The sequence below is a fragment of the Scyliorhinus torazame genome, chromosome 1 (genome assembly GCF_047496885.1).
Source record: "Scyliorhinus torazame isolate Kashiwa2021f chromosome 1, sScyTor2.1, whole genome shotgun sequence".
Classification (NCBI taxonomy): Eukaryota; Metazoa; Chordata; class Chondrichthyes; order Carcharhiniformes; family Scyliorhinidae; genus Scyliorhinus; species Scyliorhinus torazame.
Genome location: NC_092707.1, coordinates 409,918,910 through 409,946,361, shown reverse-complemented (window position 1 = coordinate 409,946,361; position 27,452 = coordinate 409,918,910). Strand labels below are relative to the sequence as shown.

At 48.1% G+C, this 27,452-nt stretch overlaps 2 protein-coding genes across 2 annotated transcripts in view; both read right to left on the bottom strand.

The window, feature by feature from the left end:
- Positions 1-6,485, bottom strand: part of LOC140422906 (uncharacterized) — an 84,223-nt gene extending 77,738 nt beyond the window's left edge. The window contains exon 1 of the mRNA XM_072507740.1: positions 6,167-6,485. Within this exon, the coding sequence (XP_072363841.1) occupies positions 6,167-6,485 (319 nt within the window). The remainder of the gene's footprint in view (positions 1-6,166) is intronic.
- A 12,064-nt stretch (positions 6,486-18,549) lies between these two features.
- Positions 18,550-27,452, bottom strand: part of LOC140422770 (uncharacterized) — a 99,544-nt gene continuing 90,641 nt past the window's right edge. The window contains exons 8-10 of the mRNA XM_072507716.1: positions 22,142-22,183; positions 21,891-21,933; positions 18,550-20,357 (exon numbers count right to left, since the gene is read on the bottom strand). Of these exons, the coding sequence (XP_072363817.1) occupies positions 20,332-20,357; positions 21,891-21,933; positions 22,142-22,183 (111 nt within the window). The 3' untranslated portion in view covers positions 18,550-20,331. The remainder of the gene's footprint in view (positions 20,358-21,890; positions 21,934-22,141; positions 22,184-27,452) is intronic.

The window sequence follows — 27,452 nt, the reverse complement described above, 5'->3', positions numbered from 1 at the left end:
GTGTGTGGCGAGTGTAATGTGTGTGTGCAGCTGGGATGAGTGTGTGTAGGGAGTGCAATGTGTGTGCGGCTGGGATGAGTGTGTGGGGAGTGTAATGTGTGTGTGCGGCTGGGATGAGTGTGTGTGGTGAGTGTAATGTGTTTGTGTGGCTGGGATGAGTGTGTGTGGGGAGTGTAATGTGAGTGTGCGTCTGGGATGAGTGTGTGGGGAGTGTAATGTGTGTGTGCGTCTGGGATGAGTGTGTGTGGGGAGTGGAATGTGTGTGTGCGTCTGGGATGAGTGTGTGTGGGGAGTGTAATGTGTGTGTGCGGCTGGGATGAGTGTGTGTGGGGAGTGTAATGTGTGTGTGCGTCTGGGATGAGTGTGTGTGGGGAGTGGAATGTGTGTGTGCGTCTGGGATGAGTGTGTGTGGGGAGTGTAATGTGTGTGTGCTTCTGGGATGAGTGTGTGTGGGGAGTGTAATGTGTGTGTGCGGCTGGGATGAGTGTGTGTGGGGAGTGTAATGTGTGTGTGTGGCTGGGATGAGTGTGTGTGGGGAGTGTAATGTGTGTGTGCAGCTGGGATGAGTGTGTGTGGGGAGTGTAATGTGTGTGTGCAGCTGGGATGAGTGTGTGTGTGGAGTGTAATGTGTGTGTGTGGCTGGGATGAGTGTGTGTGGGGAGTGTAATGTGTCTGTGCAGCTGCAGCTTGTCAGCCTCCTGAGTGTCAATCACGGACCCGGCCAATCCCGCACCATTTCCCGTTGGAATTGATTGTGTTCCACGTGGTGTCCGTGCTGCCCCTCCACATCTCTGTTCTAAAGTGACTCCCTTTCATTCTAAGGCTGTGCCCCCGGGTCCTAGTCTCCCCTGCTAATGGAAACAACTTCCCTTCATCCACCCTATCTAAGCCATTCATTATCTTGTAAGTTTTTATTAGATCTCCCCTCAACCTCCTAAACTCCAATGAATATAATCCCAGGATCCTCAGACGTTCATCGTATGTTAGGCCTACCATTCCTGGGATCATCCGTGTGAATCTCCGCTGGACCCGCTCCAGTGCCAGTATGTCCTTCCTGAGGTGTGGGGCCCAAAATTGCTCACAGTATTCTAAATGTGGCCTAACTAAAGCTTCAGAAGTACATCCCTGCTTTTATATTCCAAGCCTCTTGAGATGAATGACAACATTGCATTTGCTTTCTTAATTACGGACTCAACCTGCAAGTTTACCTTTAGAGAATCCTGGACTAGGACTCCCAAGTCCCTTTGCACTTCAGCATTATTAATTTTGTCACCATTTAGAAAATAGTCCACGCATCTATTCTTTTTTCCAAAGTGCAAGACCTCGCACTTGCCCACGTTGAATTTCATCAGCCATTTCTTGGACACACTCTCCTAATCTGTCTAAATCTTTCTGCAGCCTCCCCACCTCCTCCATACTACCTGCCCCTCCACCTATCTTTGTATCATCGGCAAACTTAGCCAGAATGCCCTCAGTCCCGTCATCTGGATCGTTAATATATAAAGAGAACAGCTGTGGCCCCAACACTGAACCCTGCGGGACACCACTCGTCACCGGTTGCCATTCCGAAAAAGAACCTTTTATCCCAACTCTCTGCCTTCTGCCTGACAGCCAATCGTCAATCCATGTTAGTACCTTGCCTCGAATACCATGGGCCCTTACTTTACTCAGCAGTCTCCCGTGAGGCACCTTATCAAAGGCCTTTTGGAAGTCAAGATAGAGAACATCCATTGGCTCTCCTTGGTCTAACCTATTTGTTATCTCTTCAAAGAACTCTAACAGGTTTGTCAGGCACGACCTCCCCTTACTAAATCCATGCTGACTTGTCTTAATCCGACCCTGCACTTCCAAGAATTTAGAAATCTCATCCTTAACAATGGATTCTAGAATCTTGCCAACAACCGAGGTCAGGCTAATTGGCCTATAATTTTCCATCTTTTTCCTTGTTCCCTTCTTGAACAGGGGGGTTACAACAGCGATTTTCCAATCCTCTGGTACTTTCCTGACTCCAGTGACTGTTGAAACAGCATCACCAACGCCTCCACTATTTCTTCAGCTATCTCCTTTAGAACTCTAGGATGTAGCCCATCTGGGCCCGGAGATTTGTCAATTTTTAGACCTCTTAGTTTCTCTAGCACTTTCTCCTTTGTGATGGCTACCATATTCAACTCTGTCCCCTGACTCTCCGGAATTGTTGGGATTTTACTCATGTCTTCTACTGTGAAGACTGATGCAAAGTACTTATTCAGTTCCTCGGCTATTTCCATGTCTCCCATCACAAAATTACCAGCGTCATTTGGGAGCGGCCCAATGTCAACTTTTGCCTCCCGTTTGTTTTTAATTTATTTAAAGAAACTTTTACTGTCATTCCTAATGTTACTGGCTAGCCTACCTTCAAATTTGATCCTCTCTTTCCTTATCTCTCTCTTTGTTATCCTCTGTTTGTTTTTGTAGCCTTCACAATCTTCTGACTTCCCACAACTCTTTGCCACATTATAGGCTTTCTCTTTTGCTTTGATGCATTCCCTAACTTCCTTTGTCAGCCATGGCTGCCTAATGTTACTGCTGAACACACTGCTCATTACTGAGACTGTATTTCAGGGGGAAATACAACAGGACAGACTGATGTTACTGCAGAATACACTGCTCATTACTGAGACTGTATATCAGGGGGAAATACAACAGGACAGACTGATGTTACTGCAGAATACACTGCTCATTACTGAGACTGTATTTCAGGGGGAAATACAACAGGACAGACTGATGTTACTGCTGAACGCACTGCTCATTACTGAGACTGTATTTCAGGGGGAAATACAACAGACAAAAGTTCAACTGGTTTCCATATTTTCTTCACTGAAACTAATCTAACCTTCGGTATCCCTGATCTCCCCGTCTGATTGTTTCAAACTGGATTCGGCAATCCAGGATTTCAAGATGAACGGGGTATAATTTCAATCTGATATTTCTCCTGAGAATATGCAAAATATTTGTGCTAAATCCCTCGTGTGCTTTTCTCACACAAAACTGACCTTGTTAAATCAGGCAGAAAAGAACTCCCAATAAGATGAAGATATATTTTTCCCACCCCCATCTCTACAGGACACTGTGGAGGGTCCACACTCTGCAATCACCCTTGGATCATCACAATATCACAAGGACAGTGAGGCTCCACTTTGATGCAGAAAATGGTGCTTCCCCTTTCTGGCCCGGTTTGCACTTCTTGTTCTGAGAAGGCAGGACTGAACTCTGGAAGATTAACCAATCACATTCCCGGCAGAGAGCCTGTCCCTTTGATCGGCAGGTTGGGAGATGATGAGGATGTTCCTCACTGTATTCTGTCTGTGAAACAGATCTGGTGAGAGCACAGGCTGACATTCTACAGCAGCAGTGGAGCTAAGCCCAGAATCACAGATTCACACAGTGCAGAAGAGGCCCTTCGGCCCATCGAGTCTGCACCCACACATGGAAAACACCTGACCTGCCGACCTAATCCCATTGGCCAGCACTTGGCCCATTACCTTGAATGTTAAGACGGCTAAGTCCCCATCCAGGTACTTTTTAAAGGATGTGAGGCAACCCGCCTCTCCCACCCTCCCAGGCAGCGCGTTCCAGACCCTCACCACCCTCCCAGGCAGCGCGTTCCAGACCCTCACAACCCTCCCAGGCAGCGCGTTCCAGACCCTCACCACCCTCCCAGGCAGTGCGTTCCAGACCCTCACCACCCTTCCAGGCAGTGCGTTCCAGACCCACACCACCCTCCCAGGCAGTGCGTTCCAGACCCTCACCACCCTCCCAGGCCGTGCGTTCCAGACCCTCACCACCCTCCCAGGCCGTGCGTTCCAGACCCTCACCGTCCTCCCAGGCAGTGCGTTCCAGACCCTCACCACCCTCCCAGGCAGTGCGTTCCAGACCCTCACCACCCTCCCAGGCCGTGCGTTCCAGTCCCTCACCACCCTCCCAGGCAGTGCGTTCCAGACCCTCACCACCCTCCCAGGCAGTGCATTCCAGACCCTCACCACCCTCCCAGGCAGTGCGTTCCAGACCCTCACAACCCTCCCAGGCAGCGCGTTCCAGACCCTCACCACCCTCCCAGGCAGTGTGTTCCAGACCCTCACCACCCTCCCAGGCAGCGCATCCCAGACCCTCACCACCCTCCCAGGCAGTGCGTTCCAGACCCTCACCACCCTCCCAGGCCGTGCGTTCCAGACCCTCACCACCCTCCCAGGCAGTGCGTTCTAGACCCTCTACCACCCTCCCAGGCAGCGCGGTCCAGACCCTCACCACCCTCTGGGTAAACAGGTTTTTCCTCAAACCCCCCCTAAACCTCCTGCCCCTCACCTTGAACTTATCTCTCCTCATAACTCACCCTTCAACGAAGGGGTACAGCAGCTCCCTGTCCACACTGTCCATGCCCCTCATAGTCCTGTGCACCTCGATCAGGTCACCCTCAGTCTTATATGCTTTAGCGAAAACAACCCAATCCTATCCAACCTCTCTCCATAACTTAAACGTTCCACCCCAGGCGATATCCTGGTGAATCTCCTCTGCAGCCCCTCCAGTTCAATCATCATTCCTGCAATGTGGCGATCAGAATTACACACAGTACTCCAGCTGTGGCCTCACCAAAGTTCGATACAACTCCAACACGACCTCCCTGCCTTTGTAATCTATGCCTCGATTGATAAAGGCAAGTGTCCCATATGCATTTTTTACCACCCGATTAGCCTGCGCGTCTGCCTTCAGAGATCTATGGACAAACACGGCCAGGTCCCTTTGTTCCTCGGAACGTCCCAGTGTCAGGCCATTCATTTAATACTTCTTTGTCACATTACTCCTTCCAAAGTGGATCACCTCACACTTTTCAGGGTGAATTCCATCTGCTGCTTTTTTGCCCATTTGACCATCCCGTATATATCTTCCTGTAACCCAAGTAGCTCAAACTCACTGTTAAACACCCGACCAATCTTTGTGTCATCCACTTAATGTGAAGGTTAATTCAACCACCCCAAATACATCCACTTAATGTGAAAGTTAATTCAACCACCCCAAATACACCCACTTAATGTGCAGATTAATTCAATCCACCCTAAATACACCCACTTAATGTGCAGATTAATTCAATCCTTCCTAAATACACCCACTTAATGTGAAGGTTAATTCAACCACCCCAAATACACCCACTTAATGTGCAGATTAATTCAATCCATCCTAAATACATCCACTTAATGTGCAGATTAATTCAACCACCCCAAATACACCCACTTAATGTGCAGATTAATTCAATCCATCCTAAATACATCCACTTAATGTGCAGATTAATTCAACCACCCCAAATACACCCACTTAATGTGCAGATTAATTCAATCCATCCTAAATACACCCACTTAATGTGAAGGTTAATTCAACCACCCCAAATACATCCACTTAATGTGCAGATTAATTCAATCCTTCCTAAATACACCCACTTAATGTGAAGGTTAATTCAATCCTTCCTAAATACACCCACTTAATGTGCAGATTAATTCAATCCTTTTAAATACACCCACTTAATGTGAAGGTTAATTCAATCCTTCCTAAATACACCCACTTAATGTGCAGATTAATTCAATCCTTCCTAAATACACCCACTTAATGTGAAGGTTAATTCAATCCTTCCTAAATACACCCACTTAATGTGAAGGTTAATTCAATCCTTCCTAAATACACCCACTTAATGTGCAGATTAATTCAATCCTTCCTAAATACACCCACTTAATGTGCAGATTGATTCAATCCTTCCCAAATACACCCACTTAATGTGAAGGTTAATTCAACCACCCCAAATACATCCACTTAATGTGCGGATTAATTCAATCCTTCCTAAATACACCCACTTAATGTCCAGACTGTCACTCAAACCCATTGTCACATTAAATGAGTAACAGAGAGGAATGGGAAAACCGAGTTTTCTGACCCGTGTTCCCAGTCTGTGTAACTCTGTGTCAGGTGCACTGAACATTCTCAATGTGGTGATAAATTCTGCTGAAACTCTCATGTCCAGTTTGAATGTTCTAACTCTAGAATTCACACAAGTTACAGGTGCAGAGACACCGCAGCACAAACCAGGGAGAGTTCTTTTAGAACAAGTTAAACTTCTCCAAACCAAACTAAAACTTGTACTTACCCCCAGAAACACAGAGTGACAGAGTCACAGCAAAAAGAGTTTTACTGATCATCTCAACAGAATAACAATCCTCTTTATCCACACCGTTTATTGCAGGTCCAGTAAATACATTGAAACACAAAGTGTCCCAGCCGACAGAAGCTGCTTTAATCTCCTTTTTCACAGGAGGTAATGAAGTTAAAGAGGAAGCAGCGACAATGAGCCAATAGCTGCTCCCCTTCTGGGTGGATTTTGATAAGTGACGTTTATGATTCACTGAGTGCAAGTTGCCCACATTAAGTTGGTTTAACATGAAGAGTTCACACAGCGAGGGACACATTTGCTGCAAAAATGTAAATGAACATAGAACATGGAACATAGAACAATACAGCGCAGTACAGGCCCTTCGGCCCACGATGTTGCATCGAAACAAAAGCCATCTAACCTACACTATGCCATTATCATCCATATGTTTATCCAATAAACTTTTAAATGCCCTCAATGTTGGCGAGTTCACTACTGTAGCAGGTAGGGCATTCCACGGCCTCACTACTCTTTGCGTAAAGAACCTACCTCTGACCTCTGTCCTATATCTATTACCCCTCAGTTTAAAGTTATGTCCCCTCGTGCCAGCCATATCCATCCGCGGGAGAAGGCTCTCACTGTCCACCCTATCCAACCCCCTGATCATTTTGTATGCCTCTATTAAGTCTCCTCTTAACCTTCTTCTCTCCAACGAAAACAACCTCAAGTCCATCAGTCTTTCCTCATAACATTTTCCCTCCATACCAGGCAACATCCTGGTAAATCTCCTCTGCACCCGCTCCAAAGCCTCCACGTCCTTCCTATAATGCGGTGACCAGAACTGTACGCAATACTCCAAATGCGGCCGTACCAGAGTTCTGTACAGCTGCAACATGACCTCCCGACTCCGGAACTCAATCCCTCTACGAATAAAGGCCAACACTCCATAGGCCTTCTTCACAACCCTATCAACCTGGGTGGCAACTTTCAGGGATCTATGTACATGGACACCTAGATCCCTCTGCTCATCCACACTTTCAAGAACTTTACCTTCGCCAAATATTCCGCATTCCTGTTATTCCTTCCAATGTGAATCACCTCACACTTCTCTACATTAAACTCCATTTGCCACCTCTCAGCCCAGCTCTGCAGCTTATCTATATCCCTCTGTAACCTGCTACATCCTTCCACACTATCGACAACACCACCGACTTTAGTATCGTCTGCAAATTTACTCACCCACCCTTCTGCGCCTTCCTCTAGGTCATTGATAAAGATGACAAACAGCAACAGCCCCAGAACAGATCCTTGTGGTACTCCACTTGTGACTGTACTCCATTTTGAACATTTCCCATCAACCACCACCCTCTGTCTTCTTTCAGCTAGCCAATTTCTGATCCACATCTCTAAATCACCCTCAATCCCCAGCCTCCATATTTTTGCAATAGCCTACCGTGGGGAACCTTATCAAACGCTTTGCTGAAATCCATATACACCACATCAACTGCTCTACCCTCGTCTACCTGTTCAGTCACCTTCTCAAAGAACTCAATAAGGTTTGTGAGGCATGACCTACCCTTCACAAAGCCATGCTGACTATCCCTGATCATATTATTCCTATCTAGATGATGATAAATCTTGTCTCTTATAATCCCCTCCAAGACTTTACCCACTACAGACGTGAGGCTCACCGGCCTATAGTTGCCGGGGTTGTCTCTGCTCCCCTTTTTGAACAAAGCGACCACATTTGCTGTCCTCCAGTTCTCTGGCACTATTCCTGTAGCCAATGATGACATAAAAATCAAAGCCAAAGGTCCAGCAATCTCTTCCCTGGCCTCCCAGAGAATCCTAGGATAAATCCCATCAGGTCCCGGGGACTTATCTATTTTCAGCCTGTCCAGAATTGCCAACACCTCTTCCCTACGTACCTCAATGCCATCTATTCTATTAGCCTGGGGCTCAGCATTCTCCTCCATAACATTATCTTTTTCCTGAGTGAATACTGACGAAAAATATTCATTTAGTATCTTGCCTATCTCTTCAGACTCCACACACAATTTCCCATCCCTGTCCTTGACTGGTCCTACTCTTTCCCTAGTCATTCGCTTATTCCTGACATACCTATAGAAAGCTTTTGGGTTTTCCTTGATCCTTCCTGCCAAATACTTCTCATGTCCCCTCCTTGCTCGTCTTAGCTCTCTCTTTAGATCCTTCCTCGCTACCTTGTAACTATCCATCGCCCCAACCGAAACTTCACACTTCATCTTCACATAGGCCTCCTTCTTCCTCTTAACAAGAGATTCCACTTCCTTGGTAAACCACGGTTCCCTCGCTCGACGCCTTCCTCCCTGTCTGACCGGTACATACTTATCAAGAACACGCAGTAGCTGATCCTTGAACAAGCCCCACTTATCCAGTGTGCCCAACACTTGCAGCCTACTTCTCCACCTTATCCCCCCAAGTCACGTCTAATGGCATCATAATTGCCCTTCCCCCAGCTATAACTCTTGCCCTGCGGTGTATACTTATCCCTTTCCATCATTAACGTAAACGTCACCGAATTGTGGTCACTGTCCCCAAAGTGCTCTCCTACCTCCAAATCCAACACCTGGCCTGGTTCATTACCCAAAACCAAATCCAACGTGGCCTCGCCTCTTGTTGGCCTGTCAACATATTGTTTCAGGAAACCCTCCTGCACACACTGTACAAAAAAACGACCCATCTATTGTACTCGAACTATATCTTTTCCAGTCAATATTTGGAAAGTTAAAGTCTCCCATAATAACTACCCTGTTACTTTCGCTCATATCCAGAATCATCTTCGCCATCCTTTCCTCTACATCCCTAGAACTATTAGGAGGCCTATAAAAAACTCCCAACAGGGTGACCTCTCCTTTCCTGTTTCTAACTTCAGCCCATACTACCTCGGAAGAAGAGTCCCCATCTAGCATCCTCTCCGCCACCGTAATACTGCTCTTGACTAGCAGCGCCACACCTCCCCCTCTTTTGCCTCCTTCTCTGAGCTTACTAAAACACCTAAACCCCGGAACCTGCAACATCCATTCCTGTCCCTGCTCTATCCATGTCTCCGAAATGGCCACAACATCGATGTCCCAGGTACCAACCCATGCTGCCAGTTCCCCTACCTTGTTTCGTATACTCCTGGCATTGAAGTAGACACACTTCAAACCACCTACCTGAACACTGGCCCCCTCCTGCGACGTCAAATCTGAGCTCCTGACCTCTATACTCTCATTCTCCCTTACCCTAAAACTACAATCCAGGTTCCCATGCCCCTGCTGCATTAGTTTAAACCCCCCCAAAGAGCACTAACAAATCTCCCCCCCAGGATATTTGTGCCCCTCAGGTTCAGATGTAGACCATCCTGTCTGTAGAGGTCCCACCTTCCCCAGAAAGAGCCCCAGTTATCCAAAAATCTGAATCCCTCCCGCCTGCACCATCCCTGTAGCCACGTGTTTAAATGCTCTCTCTCCCTATTCCTCATCTCACTATCACGTGGCACGGGCAACAACCCAGAGATAACAACTCTGTTTGTTCTAGTTTTGAGTTTCCATCCTAGCTCCCTGAAAGTCTGCCTGACATCCTTGTCCTCTTTCCTACCTATGCCGTTAAATGGTGGAAACATTTATTGAAAATCATTGAAACCAAATTCTCCTCCCTTTGGGAACAACAAGAGCTAGAATGGACCGCCGCGATGCTGCGGAACTGAGTTATAGAGACCCTGAGCCACTCTGCACACCCTGTCCAGATCCGAGAGGTACCAACTCCTCCCCCGGCGAGGAGTGTGGATGTCAGGGTCTCTGAGGCCACCAAGGCCGCCGAGGCTGCCGGCAGCGTGATGGACAACGCCCTGACCGCCCGGGATGAGTTAGGTGCAGCCCCGTATTGAAGAAGCTGGAGACAAGTTGGAAGTGTAGCTGAAGTGTGTGGCTGCACCAAGGGTGGCACCTATTCACATCCCTGTGCCGATCAATGGACATTGAATCCAAATGGAGTTGGATACAGGTGCTGCTGTCTCAGTGGTGCCGCGTGTTTTCGGGCTGGGCCTTGGGAGAACGAAGGGGGACGTGGTGAAAATCCAAGTGGATCCGCAGGCCCAGCCCTGTTTTTTCAGGGTTTGGCCAGTCCCTCATGCTATTGTTGGGAAGGTCGAGGGTGAACTGCAGCGATTGGAGAGCCTACGTATAATTCAGCCACTTCGTTTCAGCAACTGGGCGGGGCCGGTGGTTCCGGTGATGAAACCGGATCGGATGTCAGGGTCGCTGAGGCCTACAAGGCTGCCAAGACTTGTCCATTCTAGTTGTTGAAGGGTGGAGCTCTCTCACACAGATCCTCTTCTTACATCTTATATAACCACTTATCTCTTAAAACTTCATTCTCCCACTACATTGTGTACCTTGTGTTTACCTGTTACGTATTCTCTTTTCATGGACTAAATGATATCGAGGCTTTGAAGAAGGTGCAAAGAGGATTTACAAGGTTCACACCGGGACTGGAAACTATTCCAATTGGGAAAAGATAATTAGGCTGGGGCCCTTTCTCTTCAAAAGAGAAGACAAATGAGTGATCAACATCTTTAAAATGATGGCAGGTGTTGAAAGAGTAAACAGAGAATGTCTCCATTTGTGGTGAAGAGTGAATATAGAGGCCATCGATATCAGGCTGTCACTAATAAATCCAATGGGTAATTCAGAGGGCAGCCTTTACCCAGAGAGTGATGGGAATGTGGAACTCGCTCCCACGTGGAGTGGTTCCAATGTTACGATGCCAGCTGATGTTAGTGCATCTAATCAGACGCTAGAGTGGAACCCAGCTTGAGAGATACTGGGCGGGATTCTCCGTTTCAGAGACTAAGTGCTGACGCCGGGATAGAACCGATGGAATTCTAAGACAGCAAGACTGGCGCCGCTCCCGGAGAAATTCATCGACCGTTAATCTGAGAATCATAGAATTTCAAGTGCAGAAGGAGACCATTCGGCCCATCGAGTCTGCACAGCCCCTTTGCCAGAGGACCCTACCTAAGCCCGCACCTCCACCCTATCCCCGTAACCCAGAAACCACACTTATTATTTTTGGACACGAAGGGCAATTTACCACGAGCAACCACCTAACCTGCACATCTTTGGTCTGTGGGAGGAAACCAGAGCACCCGGAGGAAATTTGCGCACACACGGGGAGGATGTGCCGACTCCGCACAGACAGTGACCCAAGCCGGAATCGAACCTGGGACCCTGGAGCTGTGAAGCAAGTGTGCTAACCACTGTGCTACCGTGCTGGTATCAGAGTGGTTACCTTCTTTCACCTGAACTGACTGTGCTCCGGGGCTAGCGCGGCACCCTGTGGAACACGAGCGATTCCAATGGGAAACGGTGTTGGATATGCCGGAGTCGGGATTGACACTCGAGAGGCTGACAAGCTGTAGCTGCATATTCGCACTCCACTCCCCACACATTCTTATCCCAGCCAATAGGATGGCACCGGTTGCGCTGGAGCGAGCCCATCCCACTGATGGGCCAGCTGAGGCCAGAGGATACCTGGGGGGGGCGGGGGGGGTGGCCTGGTGGGTCCCTGTGGCACTAAGTTCACAGTGAGCAGTCGGCAGCGTGCACAGCCGCGTGGCTGCCTTGCCGGCTGCGGCAATGGTGTTCCGTGCCCGTCCAGCCCGGCCCCACCTCTTGGCTGCCCCCCGCTACTCCTCCGAGACCCTGGCAGAAGTTCCCCGGCCGGCGGCACAACTATCAGCACACTATAGCGATATTGGACACTTTTCGTGCCCCCTCTCTCTCCCTCAGCAGCCACGGAGCCTGTTTCCCGATTGTTGAAACCACAAGTGAAACACGCCGTCGGTAATTCCTCCAGGTGGAGGCGGAGCATCGCGGAAGCCCCGGTGAATACCGGCTCAGGCCAGCTAATGATATGTGAACGGCGTTTACTGTACGTGCAGAGTAGAACGCATTGACACCGCGGTTGAGGCACCGGAGCACGGCATTCTGTCGGGCAGCCAGCAACGGCCACCATTTTGGCCTCACGACCGTTTCTCCGCCCAATCGCCTTTCCTGATTCCAGCGTCGGCCGACAGAGAATCCCGCTATTTCTGTTTCGATACTTAATTGGCAGATTACAGAACAGAGTCACAGGACTGCCCATGAACTTTTAACTAAAGAATAAAACATTGATTAATCTCTGCCAACTCCACCAACCCACCGAGATCATTTTGGTGCTGACAGCTATCCGCTACACCATCGACTGCGTGGACAATTTGTGTGTTGTCTGCAAATTTCCCAATCGTGCCCCCATCACCCCATGTTCAAGTCCAAATTGTTAATATATAAAACAAACAGCAGGGGTGCCAACACCAAGCCCTGCGGAACAACAATTGAAACAGCTTCCCATTCGCAAGGGCAGCCATTGGCCATTCCCCTTTGTTTCCTGGTCCTGAGCCAACTTTGGATCTGTGTTCTCACCAAGGATTCACCTCCAGGGTTCCAAACTCTCCTTCAGGTATTCCCCTGCCCTGGATTGTCATGTGCCTTCAAGCTTTCACACAATTCCCCAGGTTCCCAGCTGTGCCAACAGAATGCCACTTTTTCACAGGCTGTATAAGTTGTTACCAACCATCTCGCAAGCCGCCATGCCCCAGGTCTGTACCTTAACTGGGAGCCTTTCTCTCTGCTCCTGACTTCACTGAACAGAACCTTTTTCCAGATTCCTCTTCATCTTTCCTTTGCCTTCACAGTTTTCCTGGAACTCTGTTCTTTCCCAATCCCTGGTTTCTAGGACTTGCTGTTCTTTATCTTGGGAGTGTCTTTCTGTCCCTGTGTATGGTGCTGTCTGTTCCAGCAGTTTCTGTGAAATCTGCTTACTCCCCGTTTACCTTCTTTCTCCTGAACTAACTGCTCTCACTGTCTTTGTCTGGGCTCCTGGTTACTAAGCAACAGCCTAGTTTTTGTTCACTGTTTTGTAAAACCATCATTACAATGCAGGCATCGAAACCAACCGACAGATTTTCAGGCAACTTTTAAGAAATGAGATTAAAATTGAAGTTTTATTTCATTTTTAGCACACAAAAACAGAAACACCAAATTCAGCTTATTTGAAACTATAACTTACTTTGTATCCCCACAAATACAAATAACTTGGAACCCTCTCTATTTCCGAATTGAAGCAAGTGGCAGAGAAACAGTTTTGGGGAAGTGAAGTAAACAAATAAGGATGAGGCAGGATATGTTGATGGTTTGATGGGAAAGGATTGCAGGAGGTTCAAATCGAGCATAAATACCGGCATGGACTGTTATTTAAATACTTTCACACCATGTGGGTGTTGCTGACTAGGCCAGCATTTATTGCCCATCCCTAACTGCCCCTTGTGAAGGTGGGGGTGAGCTGCCTTCTCAAACGCTGCAATCCATGTGGAGTAGATACACCCACCGTGCTGTTAGGGAGGGAGTTCCAGGATTTTGACCCAGCGACAGTGAAGGAACAGCGATATATTTCCAAGTCAGGGTGGTGAGTGACTTGGAGGGGAATTTGCAGATGGTGGTGATCCCAGGTATCTGCTGCTCTTGTCATTCTAGATTGCAGAGGTCACAGGTTTGAAACATGCTGTCAAAGGAGCCTTGGTGAGTTGCTGCTGTGCATCTTGTGGATGGTACAGACGGCTGCGACTGTGTGTCCGTGCTGGGGAAAGGATATGTTGAGGCTGCTGGCTGGGGTGTAAATCAAGCGTGCTGCTTTGTCTTGGAAGGTCTTCGGTTTGCTCAGTGTTGTTGGAGCTGCTCTCATCCAGGAAAGTGGAAAGTATTCCATCACACTCCTGACTTGTACCTTGTGGATGAAAGACAAGGTTTGGGGAGACAGGAGGTGGGTTTCTCGCTGCTGAATTCAGTCTCTGACCTGCTCTGGTAGCCACAGTATTTATATGGCTGATCCAGTTCAGTTTCTGGTCAATGGTAACCCCCAGGATGTTGATAGTGGGGATCAGTGATGGTGATGCCATTGACTGTAAAGGGGCGATGGTTAGATTCTCTCTTGTTGGAGATGTTGATTGACTGGCACTTGTGTGGTATAAATGTAACTTGCCACTTGTCAGTCCAAGCCTGGATATTGTCCAGGTCTTGCTGCATTTGGACATGGACTGCATGGGCTCATTGTGCTGAATGATCTGTTTCTGGGCCGTATATTCCACACAACATGATTTAATCAGACGTACACTGCACACTTGGATCTTCCACTCACAATCTGGTACAAACTGACTGAAAAATCTAAAATAAACTGAAAAACTATGGGCTGAGAATGAGGCCTAAACACTGAACTTTACTGTAATAAACACCACCTAGAATTTCTTAAATTTCCACACAAACCTCCGCAATCCTATTGACCATCTGAACACACTTCTGGGGTGGGATTCTCCGCTAGCCGGCGGGGTGGGCCGTACCGGGACCGAGGAGTGGTGTGAACCCCTCCGGCGTTGGGCCCCCCCGGAAGGTGCGGAATCCTCAGCACGTACAGGGGCTAGGCCGGCGCCGGCGGGGTTGGCACCATGCCAGCCGGCATGGAAGGGCTTGGTGCCGCGCCAACCGGCGCCAAAGGGCCTCCGCCGGCCGGCGCGAGTTGGCGCATGCGTGGGAGTGCCAGCGTTTGCTGGCGGCATCCCAGCGCATGCGCAGGGGGGTTCTTCAACGTGCCGACCATGGCGGAGGTTGACAGCAGCCGGCACGGAGGGAAAGAGTGCCCCCACGACACAGGCCCGCCCGCGGATCAGTGGGCCTTGATCGCGGGCCAGGGCACCGTGGGGGCACCTCCTGGGGCCAGACCCCCCCGCGCCCCCCCCCCCCGAAGACTCTGCTGGCCACCCGTAGAGCCAGGTCCCGCCGGTACGGACCTGGTTTGATTTACGCCGGCGGGACCGGCCGAAAACCGCGGCCACTCATCCCATCGCGGGCCGGAGAATCACCGGGGGGGCCGCTGCGAGCGGCTGCCGACCGGCGTGGCACGATTCCCGCCCCCGCCAAATCCGCGGGGCTGGAGAATTCGGCAGCCGGCGTCAGGGCGGTGGGGGGGCGACTCATGCCGCGCCCCGGCGATTCTCCGACCCAGCGGGGGGGGGTCAGAGAATCCCGCACCTGGTGTCAGTAATCCCACACCCTCCCGTTCTCATGTCCGATCTCTTCCCACTCAATGAATCATTTGGATGTAGTCATGCCAGGTCACTCAGTTACTCTGAGCCACAACTGGCAGTGCTCAAGGAGTCAGAATTAGGAGCAAGAAAGGATCGCCTGGCAGATTATTTTTGAGCTAAAGCAGAATAGAAAGTGGAATGAAGTGTAGAGAGTGTGGGGGACAGGCACGAGCTGGGGTTAATGGGCAGAAATCATTGAAAGTGGCAGGACAGGTGGAGAGAGCAGTTACTGAAGCACAGGAGAAACCTTTTCAAACAGCGAGTGGTTAGGATCCGGAATGTTCTGTCTGAGAGTGTGGTGGAGGCAGATTCACACAGCGAGTGGTTAGGATCTGGAATGTACTGTCTGAGAGTGTGGTGGAGACAAATTCACACAGCGAGTGGTTAGGATCCGGAATGTTCTGTCTGAGAGTGTGGTGGAGGCAGATTCACACAGTGAGTGGTTAGGATCCGGAATGTTCTGTCTGAGAGTGTGTTGGAGGCAGATTCACACAGCGAGTGGTTAGGATCCGGAATGTTCTGTCTGAGAGTGTGGTGGAGGCAGATTCACACAGCGAGTGGTTAGGATCCGGAATGTTCTGTCTGAGAGTGTGGTGGAGGCAGATTCACACAGCGAGTGGTTAGGATCCGGAATGTTCTGTCTGAGAGTGTGGTGGAGGCAGATTCACACAGCGAGTGGTTAGGATCCGGAATGTTCTGTCTGAGAGTGTGGTGGAGGCAGATTCACACAGCGAGTGGTTAGGATCCGGAATGTTCTATCTGACAGTGTGGTGGAGACAGATTCACACAGCGAGTGGTTAGGATCCGGAATGTACTGTCTGAGAGTGTGGTGGAGGCAGATTCACACAGTGAGTGGTTAGGATCCGGAATGTACTGTCTGAGTGTGTGGTGGAGACAGATTCACACAGCGAGTGGTTAGGATCCGGAATGTTCTGCCTGAGAGTGTGGTGGAGACAGATTCACACAGCGAGTGGTTAGGGTCTGGAATGTTCTGTTTGAGAGTGTGGTGGAGGCAGATTCACACAGCGAGTGGTTAGGATCCGGAATGTTCTGTCTGAGAGTGTGGTGGAGGCAGGTTCACACAGCGAGTGGTTAGGATCTGGAATGTTCTATCTGAGAGTGTGGTGGAGACAGATTCGCACAGCGAGTGGTTAGGATCCGGAATGTACTGTCTGTGAGTGTGGTGGAGACAGATTCACACAGCGAGTGGTTAGGATCTGGAATGTTCTGTCTGAGAGTGTGGTGGAGACAGATTCGCACAGCGAATGGTTAGGATCCGGAATGTTCTGTCTGAGAGTGTGGTGGAGACAGATTCACACAGCGAGTGGTTAGGATCCGGAATGTTCTGTCTGTGAGTGTGGTGGAGACAGATTCACACAGCGAGTGGTTAGGATCTGGAATGTTCTGTCTGAGAGTGTGGTGGAGGCAGATTCACACAGCGAGTGGTTAGGATCCGGAATGTTCTCTCTGAGAGTGAAGGGGGGGGGGGTTCAGCGATGAAACCTCTTAAAGCTAAATAGTTAGCATGCCACTAGATTAGTTTTACGTAAGTTACTTTATTAAAGATAAATATCAGTGCATTAAACATGTATTTTTAGGACATAGCAGTAATAAATAATCGATAGTGAAACAATCCAGGCTGCTGGTTCTGTTGTTCTGCTTCTCACAAACAAACAGCACAGGATGTTGCGATTGTACACAGCTGTCAGGATAAGGCTCCTGGCATCAATCATGGGCTGCTATTCGGTGAAGTTCAAACATTGCTTGCAATTCTATTGGGTGAAGTTTAAACATTGCTTGCAATTCTATTGGGTGAGTTTAAACATATCAGCTTCAGGGATTGGATCACATCCAACTGGGGAGGGCTATTGATTGTTGAATGTTGTGTATGTGAAGAGTTTGTGTCTTTGTTCTGTAGAATGACCTTGGCAGCTTTCCAGGTCTTATCTCTCATGTACATGAAAGCAAGCGTGTAGAATATTAAACCATCTTCAGATTGTTGTTGTGTCTCCTGCTCTTTGTACGGAGTTGAGCCACAGGTGAAAAGCCCACGTGTAAACCGACACAATACACAGGCCTTGAAACCGCTCCTACAGAGAGTGTGGTGGAGACAGTTTCACACAGCGAGTGGTTAGAACATAAGAACATAAGAACTTGGAGCAGGAGTAGGCCATCTGGCCCCTCGAGCCTGCTCCGCCATTCAATGAGATCATGGCTGATCTTTTGTGGACTCAGCTCCACTTTCCGGCCCGAACACCATAACCCTTAATCCCTTTATTCTTCAAAAAACTATCTATCTTTATCTTAAAAACATTTAATGAAGGAGCCTCTACTGCTTCACTGGGCAAGGAATTCCATAGATTCACAGCCCTTTGGGTGAAGAAGTTCCTCCTAAACTCAGTCCTAAATCTACTTCCCCTTATTTTGAGGCTATGCCCCCTAGTTCTGCTTTCACCCGCCAGTGGAAACAACCTGCCCGCATCTATCCTATCTATTCCCTTCATAATCTTATATGTTTCTATAAGATCCCCCCTCATCCTTCTAAATTCCAACGAGTACAGTCCCAGTCTACTCAACCTCTCCTCGTAATCCAACCCCTTCAGCTCTGGGATTAACCTAGTGAATCTCCTCTGCACACCCTCCAGTGCCAGTACGTCCTTTCTCAAGTAAGGAGACCAAAACTGAACACAATACTCCAGGCGTGGCCTCACTAACACCTTATACAATTGCAGCATAACCTCCCTAGTCTTAAACTCCATCCCTCTAGCAATGAAGGACAAAATTCCATTTGCCTTCTTAATCACCTGTTGCACCTGAAAACCAACTTTCTGCGACTCATGCACTAGCACACCCAGGTCTCTCTGCACAGCAGCATGTTTTAATATTTTATCATTTAAATAATAATCCCTTTTGCCGTTATTCTTACCAAAATGGATAACCTCACATTTGTCAACATTGTATTCCATCTGCCAGACCCTAGCCCATTCACTTAGCCTGTCCAAATCCCTCTGCAGACTTCCAGTATCCTCTGTACTTTTTGCTTTACCACTTATCTTAGTGTCGTCTGCAAACTTGGACACATTGCCCTTGGTCCCCAACTCCAAATCATCTATGTAAATTGTGAACAGTTGTGGGCCCAACACTGATCCCTGAGGGACACCACTAGCTACTGATTGCCAACCAGAGAAACACCCATTAATCCCCACTCTTTGCTTTCTATTAATTAACCAATCCTCTATCCATGCTCCTACTTTCCCCTTAATGCCATGCATCTTTATCTTATGCAACAACCTTTTGTGTGGCACCTTGTCAAAGGCTTTCTGGAAATCCAGAGATACCACATCCATTGGCTCCCCGTTATCTACCGCACTGTTAATGTCCTCAAAAAATTCCACTAAATTAGTTAGGCACGACCTGCCCTTTATGAACCCATGCTGCGTCTGCCCAATGGGACAATTTCCATCCAGATGCCTCGCTAGTTCTTCCTTGATGATAGATTCCAGCATCTTCCCTACTACCGAAGTTAAGCTCACTGGCCTATAATTACCCGCTTTCTGCCTACCTCCTTTTTTAAACAGTGGTGTCACGTTTGCTAATTTCCAATCCGCCGGGACCACCCCAGAGTCTAGTGAATTTTTGTAAATTATCACTAGTGCATTTGCAATTTCCCTAGCCATCTCTTTCAGCACTCTGGGATGCATTCCATCAGGGCCAGGAGACTTGTCTACCTTTAGCCCCATTAGCTTGCCCATCACTACCTCCTTGGTGATATCAATCCTCTCAAGGTCCTCACCTGTCATAGCCTCATTTCCATCAGTCACTGGCCTGTTATTTGTGTCTTCCACTGTGAAGACCGACCCAAAAAACCTGTTCAGTTCCTCAGCCATTTCCTCATCTCCCATTATTAAATCTCCCTTCTCATCCTCTAAAGGACCAATATTTACCCACTCTTTTTTGTTTTATGTTAGGATCTGGAATGTTCTATCTGAGAGTGTGGTGGAGACAGATTCACACAGCGAGTGGTTTGGATCCGGAATGTTCTGTCTGAGAGTGTGGTGGAGGCAGATTCACACAGTGAGTCGTTAGGATCCGGAATGTTCTGTCTGAGAGTGTGGTGCAGACAGATTCACACAGCGAGTGGTTAGGATCCGGAATGTTCTGTCTGAGAGACGGTTGGAGACAGATTCACACAGCGAGTTGTTAGGATCCGGAATGTTCTGTCTAAGAGACTGTTGGAGACAGATTCACACAGCGAGTGGTTAGTATCCGGAATGTTCTTTCTGTGAGTGTTGTGGAGACCGATTCACATGGCGAGTGGTTAGGATCCAGAATATTCCGTCTGAGAGCGTGATGGTGGAAGGATTCATTGAGGCTTTCAAAAGGGAATTTGATCATTATCTGAACAGGAGAAATGTGCAGAGCTGCAGGGAGTGACACGGGAGTGACATTTGGTGAATTGCTCCGTCAGAGGTTCAGCACCAATAAGACAGGCCGAATGGCCTCCTTCTGGGCTGTCACTATTCTACGGTTCTCTGAACCTGAGGCCATTGAATCAGGCAGAATTAATGGCTAAGAGAGGAGTGTTTATGGAGAGACTAGGAATTGAACACTTCAATGAGGGTGTGGGTAGTTGTGGGGTGTGCGGGGAGGAGGTGGCTGAATAGGGTTGTGCTGGAGATTTGTCTGAAAGGTGGGGAGTGAGGATTGTGTACAGGAGAGAAGGTGGAGAGATTGCAGTGAAGATAAGAATGGAGAATGGGGACAAAGGGAGATAGATTGGGGAGAAGCTGACAGTTCAGCCTGGGGAAATGGAAAAAGATGGTGGGTAGAATTGGGGATGTGGGAAGAATGTGAGTATAAGGAGTTGATCTCTGAAATAAGGACACTGTTTTGATCATGTTCCTAATCGTCCTTATGCTCCTGGCCTCGGAATGGTGTCATATCGAAGGATATTTTCTGTAGTTCAGGAGCCGGGAGCTTGTCTATTGCCTGTTCAAAGAAAATTAAAAATAGATTAGTTTCCAAAACTCAAGCTGCAGCCAACGTGAGAATAAAGGATAATTTCAGCTCCTCTGAGGAGTTTGTCCAGATTGTAACTCTGTTCTTAATGAAGAGAAACTCCCAGACTCCATCTCCAGCCTGCACACAGTGAGCTGATCCCAGATGGAATGACAGTCGGGGCTACAGTTGGGCTGAACACCGAGTGGTTATGAATGGAAAATTGTTCAGTATTCCCACTCCATACACTGGGAATCATGGCTGGAAATGTGTGTGTCCACGTTATTGAATATCTGTGTGTAAGTATATGTGAACGTGGACACGTGTCTGTATGTCTATGTGTCGATGTACATTTGGGAATGTGTGTCTGTTTGTAGACATTTAGGTCTTTCTTTGTATCTGTGAATATGTGTGTATCGATTGGTGAGATATGACGGATAAATGTGAGGTAATGCATTTTGGAAGGTCTGATCCAGGTGGGAATAACACAGTAAATGGCAGAGCCCTTCAGAGTATTGCCAGGCAGAGGGATCTGGGCGTACAGGTCCACAGGTCACTGAAAGTGGCAACACAGGGGGATAGGGTAGTCAAGAAGGCACACGGCATGCTTGCCTTTATCCATCGGGGCATTGAGTATAAGAAATGGCAAGTCATGCTGCAGCTGTACAGAACCTCAGTTAGGCCGCATTTGGAATATTGCGTACAATTCTGGTCACCACACTACCAGAAGGATGTGGATGCTTTGGAGAGAGGACAGGTTTACCAGGTTGTTGCCTGGTCTGGAGGATATTGAACTTGATGATCAGCAATGATCAGAATGAATGAGGGAGCAGGCTCGAAGGGCCGAATGGCCTCCTCCTGCTTCTATTTTCTCTGTTTCTATGTATTCGTTATGAGGGGAGGTTGGATAAACTCGGATTGTTTTCATTGGAATGACGGAGGCGGAGGGGCGACCTGACAGAGATTTGTAAAATTATGAGGAGCGTGGAGAGAGTGAAACGTCAGACGCTTTTGCCCAGGGTGGGAAAGTCACTTACCCAGGGTCACAGGTGCGAGGGGCAAAGTTCAGAGGAGATGTGCGAGGCAGGTTTTTGACACAGAAGGTGGTGAGTGTCTGGAACGCGCTGCGGGAGGAGGTGGTGGAAGCAGATACGATAGTGATGTTTAAGAGGCATCTTGACAAATACATGAATAGGATGGGAATAGAGGGATACGGACCCCGGAATTGCAGAAGGTTTTAGTTCAGACAGGCATCACGATCGATGCAGGCTCGGAGGGCCGAAGGGCCTGTCCCTGTGCTGTACTGCTCTTTGTTCTTTATACACACAACATTACATATATTACCACACGGGGCTAATCATGGTCCATTCCACGCTGGACTCACTGCTCTCTATCCATTCTCTGCAGTGTTGCTGATATGGGTCCATTTTGAGTCAGGCTTTCCCACAGTTTCACCATTTATACAGAAAGTGACAGAATCCACCTGCTTTTCCTGAACCCCTGTTCAGTGCGATAGAAACATACCTTTAATCTCACTGTATACAGATGAAGTTGGTTGCTGTAATGCCTGAGGGAAAATAGAGACATGTTAGAAATTGTGATTGTGTAACACGTGCACAATGAGAGGCTTATTTGGAAATGTTCTATATTCTAATGATAGCGGCTTCTGGGAAAAAGGGATTTATTTTACTCTATGTCGAAAGAGGAAACTTTGATCCTGTGGTGAATGTTGATCACCAGACATATCCCAGTTTGTTGTAGTGAGAGATATTTACCGTGTACGTTGGGTCAGAATCTGCTGGAGAAGCTTCCAAATTCTGTAACAAAATGTAAACAGTGAAGATTGGGTTTAGTAGCTGTTGTGAAAATGAGAATTTACTAAAACCTGATTCTAAAGTGTCAGGAGTTATAGTCTGGGAAGGTTTATATTTCGGTGCCCGATTTCTGAAACAGTTTAATTCAGCAGGAGGTAAAGTACATTCCACTCAGAATCTTTCACACAATCTTCCCAGTGCAGAAAGAGGCCCCTTGGCCCATCAGGTCTGCACTGGCCCTCTGGAAGAACATTAGACCGAGACCCACACCCCTGCCTTATCCCCGGAACCTTGCACAGTCTCACTTTCCAGATAACAATCCAATTCCCTTTTGAACACCTCGATTTCACCTCCCTCCACCACCCTCACAGGAAGTTCATTCAACCTCTGGCTCACTTCTCCTTTTGCTCATTATTGTGAATGTGTGCCCTCTAGTTCTTGATGTACGTTCGAGTTGGAACAGTTTCTCCTGTACCTCCATATTTACAGACAATACAAAGTTGGGTGGGAGGCTGAGCTGTGAGGAGGATGCAGAGATGTTTCAGCAGGATTTGGACAGGCTGAGTCCGTGGGCACATGCATGGCAGATGCAGTATAACGTGGATAAATGTGAGGTTATCCACTTCAGCAGCAAAAATAGGAAGGGAATTATTATTTGAGTGGGTGTAAATTGAGAGAGGTGAATACTCAGTGAGACCTTGGTGTCCTCGTGCGTCAGTCGCTGAAAGTAAGCACGCAGGAACAACAGGCAGGAAAGACGGCAAATGGTAGGTTGGCCTTCATAGCGAGAGGTTTTGACTATAGGAATAGAGATGTTTCACTACAATTGTATGGGGAATTGGTGAGGCTACACCTGGAGTATTGTGTGCAGTTTTGATGTCCTTATCTGAGGAATGATGTTCTTGTGGGTATAGAAATCAGGGAGAAGGACTGTAATAAAATTTAAGAGATTAACACAGACAGAGAGGAGGTTCTGAGTGGTCTGGCAGGCTTAAAGGTAGATAAATCTCCAGGGAGAAGGACTTTGATAAATGTAGAAGGACTTACAAGAGAGGGTTCTTGGTAAATGGCAGGACCCTGGGAAGCACCGAGTTTCCGAGGAATTTTGGTGTGCATGTACACCCATCCCTTAATGTAGCAGAGCAGGTGGATACAGTGGTTAAGAAGGCCTCTGGTATACTTGCCTTTATTAACTGAGGCATAGAGTTTAGAGCAGGAAGGTTCAGTTGGAACTGTGTAAAACATTTGTTTGGCCACAGCTTTACGAGGGATGTGATAGCTCTGGAAAGGGTGCAGAGGAGGTTTACCAGGATGTTGCCTGGGCTGGAGAGTTTTAGTTATGAAGAGAGATTGGATCGACTGGGATTGTTTTCCTTTGAGTAGAGGAGACTGAGGGGCACATGATTGAGATTTGTAAAATTATGAGGGGCATGGATAAAGCAGACAGGAAGAAACTTTTCCCCTTGGTGGAGGGATCAATGACCAGGGGGCATAGGTTCAATTTTAAAAAAAAATATTTATTAATGTCACAAGTAGGCTTCCATTAACACTGCAATGAAGTTACTGTGAAAAGCCCCAGTCGCCACATTCCGGCACCTGTTCAGGTACAGAGACAGAGAATTCAGAATGTCCAATTTACCGAAGAAGGATGTCTTTCGGGACTTGTGGGAGGAAACCGGAGCACCCGGAGGAAACCCACGCAGACACGGGGAGAATATGTAGACTCCACACAGTGACCCAAGCTGGGAATCGAACCCGGGACCCTGGTGCTGTGAAGCAACAGTGCGAACCACTGTGCTGCCGTCCTGTCCAGGTTAGGGGCAGAAGGTTCAGAGGGGATGTGAGGAAAACCCTTTTCACCCAGAGGGGGGTGGGAGTCTGGAACTCGCTGCCTGAAAGGGAGGTGGAGGCAGAGACCCTCAGAATATTTAAGAAGTATTTAGATGTGCCTTCCCGATCCCAGGGCAGACAAGGCTCTGGGCCAAATGCTGGGGAATGGGATTGGAATAGTCCAGTGGTTGTTTTTGACTAGCAGAGATGCGATGGACCGAAGGGCATTTTCTCTGCTGTGTGAGCCTATAACTCTAACAGCACTGTGGGTGTACCTACACCTCATTAACTGCAGCGGTTCAAGAATGCAGTTCACCACCACCTTACCAAAGGCAATTAGGGATGGGCAACAATTCCTGATGGAGCCAGCGACACACACATCCCAAGAAAGATTCGAATAAATCTGGGGCTGGATTCTCCGCTTCCCCAGCCGTGTGTTTCCCGGCGGAGCGCCGTTCGCTGGCAGCCGGATTCTCTACTCTCGCCAATTGTTAATGGGAATTTCCATCGAAGCCACCCCACACCGCCGGGAAACCGTGGCGATGGCACACAGCCAGCGGGAACTGGGAATCCCGTCAGCCGGAGAATTCCCACCCTCATTTCCCTTTCACACATTCCCAATTCCCGCTGGGATACAATGGGAGGGAGAGAGCCTTCCCTACACTGAGGAGGCATTGTGGGTGGCAGTAGAGTTCCCTGAGAGACAGAAATGGTTGTAGCAACATTCACAAAGCAAATAATGTCTTATTCGGCAAATTACAGACTTCATTCCATGAACAATGTTCTCAACACAGTGTCACATTTGGGCAATTTCAGTCTCTCCAGTAATATCAGGGTGTGAGTGTCCAGTAATATCAGGGTGTGAGTGTCCAGTAATATCAGGGTGTGAGTGTCCAGTAATATCAGGGTGTGAGTGTCCAGTAATATCAGGGTCTGAGTGTCCAGTAATATCAGGGTCTGAGTGTCCAGTAATATCAGGGTGTGAGTGTCCTGTAATATCAGGGTCTGAGTGTCCAGTAATATCAGGGTGTGAGTGTCCAGTAATATCAGGGTGTGAGTGTCCAGTAATATCAGGGTCTGAGTGTCCAGTAATACCAGGGTCTGAGTGTCCAGTAATACCAGGGTCTGGGAGGGTCTGAGTGTCCAGTAATATCAGGGTCTGGGAGGGTCTGAGTGTCAAGTTATATCAGGGTCTGAGTGTCCAGTAAAATCAGGGTCTGAGTGTCCAGTAATATCAGGGTCTGAGTGTCCAGTAATACCAGGGTCTGAGTGCCCAGTAATATCAGGGTCTGAGTGTCCAGTAATATCAGGGTGTGAGTGTCCAGTAATATCAGGGTCTGAGTGTCCAGTAATATCAGGGTGTGAGTGTCCAGTAATATCAGGGTCTGAGTGTCCAGTAATACCAGGGTCTGAGTGCCCAGTAATATCAGGGTCTGAGTGTCCAGTAATATCAGGGTGTGAGTGTCCAGTAATATCAGGGTGTGAGTGTCCAGTAATATCAGGGTCTGAGTGTCCAGTAATATCAGGGTGTGAGTGTCCAGTAATATCAGGGTCTGGGAGGGCCTGAGTGTCCAGTAATATCAGGGTCTGAGTGTCCAGTAATATCAGGGTCTGAGTGTCCAGTAATATTAGGGTCTGAGTGTCCAGTAATATCAGGGTCTTGGAGGGTCTGAGTGTCCAGTAATATCAGGGTGTGAGTGTCCAGTAATATCAGGGTGTGAGTGTCCAGTAATATCAGGGTCTGAGTGTCCAGTAATATCAGGGTCTGAATGTCCAGTAATATCAGTGTCTGGGAGGGCCTGAGTGTCCAGTAATATCAGGGTCTGAGTGTCCAGTAATATCAGGGTCTTGGAGGCTCTGAGTGTCCAGTAATATCAGGGTCTGAGTGTCCAGTAATATCAGGGTCTGGGAGGGTCTGAGTGTCCAGTTATATCAGGGTCTGAGTGTCCAGTAATATCAGGGTCTGAGTGTCCAGTAATATCAGGGTCTGAGTGTCCAGTAATATCAGGGTCTGGGAGGGTCTGAGTGTCCAGTAATATCAGGGTCTGAGTGTCCAGTAATATCAGGGTCTGGGATTTACGATCTCGCTCTGATATTGTTGAGAGATTGAAGCCGTTGAAATGTGCAGGAAAGGCAGAGATGATTGTGATTGGGTGAGGTTTTGGTGACTGCTGCTTGTCCCACTGGTTAATTGTTGCTGGTTTTGAGGTTTAAGAATGTTGAACAACAGCATACTCCGCTGTGCTTTCAGTCAGTGATACTGCCGGCTGCCTGGTGCCTGGGCAATGGAATCGAAGCTCAGCATATTTGCATTCCTTTTCACCTGACTGTAATCCAATAGAAATATTGATCAGTATTTATTTCCACACAGAATGAAAGAATGTCTGTCAACAGATCAAACGGTATTATTATTAATAACTGAATGATTTCTTCTTCTTTGCCTTTCTCACTGGAAGATGCTGACAGGCCGCTGGGATGTGCTTTTTATTGACTCTGGTCGCTCTGCTACAGCTGTGAATTTGTACACAGCAAGATCCCACAAATAACAATGTGACAATGACCAATCAGTTGTCATGTTTTTTCGGGATAAATATCACCCAGGACATTAAAGGATGATTCCTCTGCCCATCTTCCAAATAGTCCCAGGGAATATTTTACATTTCATGTCCTCATACCTGAGGGACTGCAGCGGTTCAAGAAGGCAGCTCACCCCCACCTCGTCAATGATAGAATCCCGCTGCCAGCGAACAGCGCGCGGCCGAGGAACACGTGTCTGGGGGGCCCGAGAATCCAGCCCCCAGTGTTGGAATGTCAGTTATTGTTTTTAATGGCATGGTCTGTCTTAATGACTGCCAAAGAACCCCCCTGGAATTGACAATTAACTCCGACATGTCTCATTCATTCAGCTTTTCATTATTGTTGGAGATTTGGAAAAAATTATTTTCAGAAATTTCTTTTTCACTTTTTCTCTCAGTCTCTTTGTCCCTCCTCTCTCTCTTTCTTTTCTCCTTCACTTTATTTGGAATCCTGCACCTGACTTGTTGTGGAATTAAATATTCTTCACAGGCTCTTCTAGATTCCGAGCCTCCAAAGTGGTCAGTCTCAACGGGAAAAACGGTGTGAATCCTCATGGAATCTTGTGCCTCTCAGAAATAAAAGTGATTGGTGTAGTTACCGGCGTCACTCTGGTGAGGTGGAGACTCTGAGACTGCCTCACGCCCGGCCAGCCTTGGTGGAAATGATGCTGGCGGGACGTCACGCTGAGTCAAGATTCCGTGAGGGAGGGGGTAAGGTCTGGAGAGAGTGCTGGGTAATGGTGTGCTGATGTATTACAGTGAGGTTCCTGATCTCACACCGTGTGATTCTCACTCCTCCCCCGGCGCGGGGCAGGGGGGGGGGGGGGGAAACGGAGATTCCAAACACCAATCACGCCGGAGGGAAT